At 30.0% G+C, this 7,623-nt stretch overlaps 2 protein-coding genes across 9 annotated transcripts in view; one reads left to right on the top strand and one right to left on the bottom strand.

The window, feature by feature from the left end:
• LOC106468327 overlaps nt 1-5,929 on the bottom strand; it is a 40,956-nt gene extending 35,027 nt beyond the window's left edge. For 3 of the 7 annotated variants that reach the window (XR_002612627.1, XR_002612622.1, XM_013928746.2), the window contains exon 1: nt 1,585-1,784. The gene's annotated coding sequence lies outside the window, so the exon portion shown is untranslated. Of the gene's footprint in view, nt 1-617; nt 738-1,584; nt 1,785-5,442; nt 5,532-5,814 lie in introns of those variants that run through there. The other 4 variants (XR_002612623.1, XR_002612624.1, XR_002612625.1 and 1 more) reach the window with 4 other exon arrangements.
• LOC106468324 (peptidyl-prolyl cis-trans isomerase B-like) lies at nt 3,135-6,137 on the top strand. 2 transcript variants are annotated; one of them, XM_013928742.2, is made up of 5 exons: nt 3,135-3,408; nt 4,557-4,679; nt 4,974-5,082; nt 5,560-5,744; nt 5,840-6,137. In XM_013928742.2, the coding sequence occupies exons 1-5, from the start codon at nt 3,295-3,297 to the stop codon at nt 5,972-5,974; spliced, it is 666 nt and encodes a 221-aa protein (XP_013784196.1). In that variant the 5' UTR covers nt 3,135-3,294; the 3' UTR covers nt 5,975-6,137. The 2 variants fall into 2 exon arrangements, with proteins under 2 accessions (XP_013784196.1, XP_022252370.1); XM_022396662.1 differs by lacking the exon at nt 3,135-3,408 and adding an exon at nt 3,865-3,984.
• The last annotated feature ends 1,486 nt before the right edge of the window (nt 6,138-7,623 follow it).

Below are 7,623 nucleotides of genomic sequence, written 5' to 3'. Positions count from 1 at the left end.
GCCTACACCAGATAGGCTAAGTACAGTTCACTTATTAGACACTAAGCCTCATCAGATAGTACAGATAAGCCTACACCAGATAGGCTAAGTACAGTTCACTTATTAGACACTAAGCCTCATCAGATAGTACAGATAAGCCTACACCAGATAGGCTAAGTACAGTTCACTTATTAGACACTAAGCCTCATCAGATAGTACAGATAAGCCTACACCAGATAGGCTAAGTACAGTTCACTTATTAGACACTAAGCCTCATCAGATAGTACAGATAAGCATACACCAGATAGGCTAAGTACAGTTCACTTATTAGACACTAAGCCTCATCAGATAGTTTATTTAACCTCTTCCAGACATCATTGATATCCCTTACATGTTTGTCATTCTCACAGCAGAAATGCTTAACTAAGCTATCCAAAACTTCAGACAAACTTACTAAACATTATCTAGTTTTGGTTTTAACGAATTCACATGATTTGATTTAGTTTTTCTATCTTTTTTGTATATTGAAAAATTTCCAAAATGTTGTTACGAGACAATTTTTGAAAAAAATACTATATATATATATATATATATATATGTATATGTTGATAAACATGTATCATAATGATCATACATACAGTACCACTATCAATGATATCAGGTTCAATAGCCATCCAATCTGCATGAAGCCAATCCAAAGGCTGTCACTGTTTCCCAAGAGAGCAGAATACACCAGCTATGTATGTTATTAAACTAAACTGTTTCAAATATATAAAAAAAAAATGAAGAAACAAGATTATTAAAAAATTTTCATTTAAAAATGGGGATCTTCAAAAAAAAACATAAAGCAAAAGTGCAATTGTGAAAAATGAAAACAAACAAGCTTAAGGTTTGAGACATAAGTGTTAACATTATTTCCTTAAGCTACAAGTCCCTATTTTGACTTTCCTAAAAATTACAGCTTTCAGACATGGATTCAAAACAGGGACTTGTAATTTGAGAAAATAATGTTAACATATCTTATTTCTGTATTTCTTTGAAGCTCCCTATTCCCCCTTTATAAATTATTTTTTTATAATCTTGTATATTAGTATGTTTTAAGGTTTGCATGCTTATCGTGCTTTATATAATTTTAATTTCACAATTTACAATAATCAGTGATTTCTAATAAGTGACGATGTGGGTTTTCCCTGTACGGTTGTAGGCAGAAGTTTGACTTTGTCTTTTAGTTTTAAATTTAAAACAATTGGATAGGAATATGTAATACGTCACTTTGTTAGTATACAGATATGAAGGGCTATCTTACAATTGCATTTCATATAATAACAAATGTGTTTTTAGTGCCGCATTGTCACTCTGCCTTTTATGTTCTTATGATAATTTTTAAACTTAGCCCTAAAGTAAAATCGTAGATGATTAGAGCTAAGCCTAATATTAATAATAGGGTATATTTGCTACTATATATAATCCTACGTCGTATGACCGTTTATAGAATGACACAAAGTTCACGTATCTACTAATCTAGTCAGGTGTAAAGAGAACTGTAACTTGTAAATTCAACAAAATTACCAATAATATATATAATCCGATAAATATAAATTTTACCTTTAGAAAGCTCCATAAAGTATTGATAGTGATAACCTTAGAAACATGTAAACAAGAGGGTTGATTTTCCAGCAAAAACTTCGTGTAGTTTCGTTTGCTTTTGGCTAACGCCAAAGCGCTCGTATGTTTTGCGTCCTAATTTTTATGTTCTCCCTCTTTCTCCAAACTGTTTAAAATATAACAATATACACTATTTTTTTTTTATCTATACACATTTTACTTGTGTGTATATATATATGAACCTGCCTGCAAATAATATTAAAAATTATAATAAAAACATAAAAGCAAACATTTTAGTTTATAAGGGGTTGTACTTTTCTAAAATTTGTTAGTTTTGTCACTAAGCGCAAAGCTACACACAGGGCTGTCGGTGCCTTGCCCACCACGGGTATCGAAAGCCGGTTTCTAGTGTTATAAGTCCGGCGACATACCACTGTGCCACTAGGGGAGCATTTATAAAGTATTTACTTTACCATTTATGACGTCTTGCACATAAACAATAAATCTCAAGGATATTAGCTAAAGACTGCTTGTTTGTTTGTTTTTAGCAGTTATATTAGGCTATCTGCTGTATCCATCGCGGGGAATCAAGCCCAAGATTTTAGCGTTGAAATGATCGTTTGAGAGCAAAGCCAAATTGGGCTATCTACTGTGTCCACCGCAGAGAATCGAACCTAGGATTTGAGCATTGCAAGTCCACAACTTACCGCTGTCCCATTAGGTGACTAACGTTGTAAGTCTCTAAACTTACCGCTTTCCCATCGGAGAACATTAGATAACGAAAGTCGTACTAATCATTTCAGAAGAGACCCATCGTCAGGTGTATGTTATTATGTACGAATAATGCAGCTTTTGCTGAGTATGTCGTAAAATTATTTTCGTTTTTACTCTTACTTTTTTAAATTGAGTAACATATGTTGTAACCGAATATTTTAGGGATAAGTTTGAAAACCTAATTCTTATACAACATTATTTGTCCTAGATATTTTATATTGATTTATTGGTATATGGTTTGTTGATAGTTTTATGGTATTGTTGAATAAGTATATTGATGAAAACACATATAGTTAATTTAAAGTCCGATATGCCTGCTCACATCTTATAGTATAGCATAAGTAAATACTTAATTTTTCATATTCTTATGCAATAGCTGCCTGACAACCGTATTTAGACACACACGATTTATTAAATTTATTTATTAATTTTTTTATGAACAAACATATTCTTGTATGAAGCGTATTATGCTGAAACAACAGTAAATTGACAAACAACGATTTACAAACCTAATGAAAATTATTTAATGTAGAGAACACAATACATAACATAAATTTCGTTATACTTATAATTATTGTAATTAATTTATTTCTTTGTATGTATGTGTTTTTTAATATAAACATAATGTTTCAACTATTTTTACCCTTTAAATTATTTTTCTTATTATCATTAATGTCTTTCTCATTTGATAACCCACTGCCACGTTTCAGGAAAAAAAGAGTGGAAAAAAAAAGAATACAGACAACCAATCACAAACATCCACATGGTGATCCAATAAGGGTTTCATTACGTATTTTCTTTCCATATATTTAAAACAAGCTACCACGTTGCTTAATACTACTAGCAGGTCAAAATACTTCAAGCTGAGCATATTCACTCAGTTTTGGATAGTTAAATACCGTAACAATTTAACAGAACATTAGCATTTAAAAAGAAATGAAGCATTACTCCTTGCAATTAGTGGCCTTTTTTATGTTTATAACCACTTTATCATCTATTGGGTTAGCGACGACAGAAAAGAAACCAAAAGGACCTAAAGTTACCGACATAGTAAGTGTTTTTCATTATTGTTATTTGAAAAAACCAACAATAAAGTCAAACAAAACGGTATTTTTAAGAGAGTTATATAGGTTTTAAGTTCACGTTGATTTTTTTATAATTTTAACTTCAATAGTTAAAGTTACAGACATTTTATGAGTTAAAATTATAAGAATATTACATTTCTTCTTTAGTGGTACTGCATTATTAATACAATAATACTATAGTAAATCACTATTATTAGTAGTAATACATTCAGTTCAGTTTTAACTCATTATTTAAAGTTTAACTAGCTTGTGTTTACTTTTTAGTGCAAAAAGTACATTTAGTCTTATCAGTTTTACATTTGTATATTGTAGCTGAATAAATATTTACTTTTCATACTTTTTAAATTGTCATCCCGAAAAGAGATAATTAACTGAACTTGGAGTGAAAGATTAACAGATTAAAATTCCGTTACATAATCCTAATGCTTTAATGGTTCAAATTTAACAGTGAATGTTTAATTAAAATTGTATGGTACTGGGATACAAATTTGGCAGATCACTAAATGTTGGGTGGTGTTTAATGGAAGAGTTTAAAGCTAGTGTATAGTATATACGTGTGTATTGTAAAATTTTATATTGTAATCAATATACAATTCTCCCAACATTGATTTTTGTTATAAGTTAGGCTTAAAAATAAAGCTTGTTTATGGAAGGAGACTGAACTATCAAAACTGAGAATAAAATACTGGCAATTTTATGAAAACAAATTTCCTCTCACACTTCAGTTAGTTCTATGGTTTTGTATGTTATGAAGAAGGATAGTAGCAGAAATATTTATTTGATTCCTAGAATCAAAAGTTTTGTTTTTGCTTTGAGTTCAGAACACAAGGCTGGACTAACCAAAAGGCAGTTTTTTTTTGTTTTTTTTTTTATGAGTCTTCATTGTAAAATGTCCCATCAAAGTGATTTAAGTTTTGTTTTTGTAACCTTCTCAGATATTGTAGTATTATATCTGGTAAAATATTGTTTTGATGTGTGAAATAATTTCCAAGATAAAGAAGGCTTGTGGATAACTTAGGTTCCCAGTTGAGGTCTATCGTTCATCTTGAAACCTTAGGAAAGAAATATAATTACCAACTTAAAAATCCAAATTAATTAGTTTTATTTTTTCAGGTATATTTTGATATAACAATTGGTGGAGAACCTAAAGGTAGAATAGAAATCGGTCTCTTTGGAAAAACTGTTCCCAAGACAGTGAAAAACTTTGTTGAAACTGCAACAAAACATTCAACTGAGGTGAGCTGTAAAAAACAAACCTTTTAAGTTCAGAGAGCTTAACCATTGCAGGTGTTAATAAAAATTAAGATTTTCTTTGTTAGAACAAGTTGTTTTCTTGTGTAACAAGACAATGGTTTTAAAATGAATTATTTTTAGTTACCTAAATTTGTTGACAGATGTAGTAAAAATATTCTAAGTTCTTTATGTAATAAGTATATAGTATAAATTATTAAAACTGTTTTATAAATTTTGACTCTGGTGTTATTTTTCAATACCACATTCTGTACATTATACTTTTTTACGTAAACTCAGAAAAGTGAAGATGGCAAGTTAGTTGGATATAAAGGAAGCATCTTTCATCGAGTGATCAATGACTTCATGATCCAAGGAGGAGACTTTACAAACGGAGATGGTACAGGAGGTATGTAACCTTTTATATTATCAAGGAGGAGACTTTACATATAGAGATGGTACAAGAGGTATGTAAACTTTTACATTATCAAGGAGGAGACTTTACAAATAGAGATGGTACAGGAGGTATGTACAGTTTTACATTTAAAATTTGTATACAATGATATCACATGTGGTAAGTTCAGTTTAAAAACATTTTATTTATATAATTTTATTCTTTTTTTAGTGTAATAAAAATATTATCTGGCCAGTTTGTTGCATTAATCACAAACAGTGGAGTGTATTTAAAACTGTGATTACTGAACATGGTGTTATTTTATGAGTGCACCTTAAGATCAAGTAATTATAATTAGAAATATTAACTTCATACTATGTAAACCATCTTGTTGAGATTGCAGGTTTAAGTCTAGATCGTGTTTGAAACATGCACACACACATTGCCTGTACTGTGAAATCCAATAGTTAAAACAATTTATCTTATCTTTAGGACGAAGTATTTATGGAGAGAGGTTCCCTGATGAAAATTTCAAACTGAAACATTATGGTGCTGGGTGGTTGTCCATGGCCAATGCTGGGAAAGATACGAATGGTTCTCAGTTTTTCATTACCTGTAAGAAAACTTCCTGGTTAGATGGGAAGCATGTTGTGTTTGGAAAAGTCATTAAAGGAATGGTAAGAAGTTAAAAGTTATTAATATCTAAAAAACTGATAACAAGCTGGTTTCTTTATACGGGTATTTTACCTTTATCTTTCCTTCCGTCTTTCAGAGCGTTGTGCGGAAAATTGAATCAACGAAAACAGACAGCAGAGATAAGCCAGTCAAAGATGTGGTTATTGCAGATTCCGGTACTATTCCAGTAGAAACACCATATTCCGTAGAAAAGGCTGATGCCATTGAATAAACAATGAAAACCTTTGTTTACCTTTATATGATATTTATATATATATTGAGTTTTTCCAGAAGTTATCTACAATAAAGTTTTCATTTTATTCTGGATTTATACAGTGACACAAAAACCTTTTTTGTATATTCCGGTACTTCAGAATTAAAAAATTAACTCCAAATATTGTGACCAAGTTCTTGCTTGTGAACAGATACAATGTAACATCATGACCTTTTAACCTCATTTGTTGAGATCATATTTTTACTTGTGAATATACCCCACCTAGCATCATGACCTTTTAACCCCAGAAGACCATATTCCTGCTGTAATCTCTGACAATGTTATTTTATTCAAACAAAATTTTAGGTAATATAAAAAAACAAAAACACTTCTCTACAAATTCAGTTTATATTTTTTAGAATAAACCTAAGTTTTAATATTAACATCATAATCTTTCTTACAATTTTAATATCATGCTCATAACCAGAAAGTTAGTTATAATTTTAGAAAAAGCCTTATTAAAGATGTACATCTGGTTCTTTAACATGAGCTTTGTGAATCCATGAGGTTAAAAAGTTTCAGACATATGGAAAACTGTGATACTTATATAAAACTTCAAGCTTTGGGCTTCTTAGTTTGAGCCCTCTACTGGAAGACTGGACACAATATTTAAATTATTGCAGCTTGGCAGCAATGTAAACACAAGACAACCTCCAGTGAAACAACAAAACTTTAGAAACATATTATTCAAATTCAGTTTACAAAGACTGTTAAATGTTAACAAAGAATTAGGTTTTTAGTCAAAATGTTCACCTTTACTGTTGTAACCTTCTAGTTTTGCATTCTTGAACACCTGAAATAATATTAGCCATAAGTACAATCTATCAATATTTCAAATTAATCAAGGGTTATCCCATTCTGTGATCTCCTGTTAGGCTTTTATTATCACTGTGAATGATAGTATGGATAACGTGCCTTCATTTGAGGTATAAACTGATCTTGTTAAGATAACACAGAATGGTCAACTTCAGTAAAGGCTTTCTTTTGTTTTTCTCTAAACTCTATTAAAATTCTAAGTAAATGGTTATTTAATTTCACACTTCTGTTAGCACACAGGAACTAGTTACAAACCTGTCTTGTTGTCAGCTTCTGTTAATTTACATGTAGTAGTTACTAATATTTGCTGTAATTTCTTTTATAGGAAGCCACAAATATCTATAGTCACATCAATTACAAAAAGTCAGTAACTGTGTATATTTAATGAACTAAAAGTACGGACGTTGAGCCAAAAATTACAAAGTTTTACGGTATATTTTGCAATTTTACATAAACAAGACATGAATGTATTATTTTGTGTTATTTTATTATTTGTTTTAAATAAATAAAAGTATTAAAAGTATAAATGTTTTGTAGAACATTGTATTTTTCTCTTTTCATAAATCAAATTTATGGTTACAGCTATTTCTTGTTTCTTAAAGGTATATTGTACTATATTTCTATCCAAGCCTAAAATGTGTTTTATTGGCAAGTTAATACTTCATTTAGCCATAAATTGTTTTGTGATTGGCCATTAATACCTATAAAAAGAAATTAATCTGACATAACAGAATAAGATTGTGATAATCTGTAACATTGGTTTTGCGTGTTTATATCTGATCAGAATCATA

The sequence above is a fragment of the Limulus polyphemus genome, unplaced genomic scaffold (genome assembly GCF_000517525.1).
Source record: "Limulus polyphemus unplaced genomic scaffold, Limulus_polyphemus-2.1.2 Scaffold2964, whole genome shotgun sequence".
Taxonomy (NCBI): domain Eukaryota; kingdom Metazoa; phylum Arthropoda; class Merostomata; order Xiphosura; family Limulidae; genus Limulus; species Limulus polyphemus.
The sequence above is the reverse complement of the archived record's forward strand: the minus strand, read 5'-3'. Positions and strand labels throughout refer to the sequence as shown.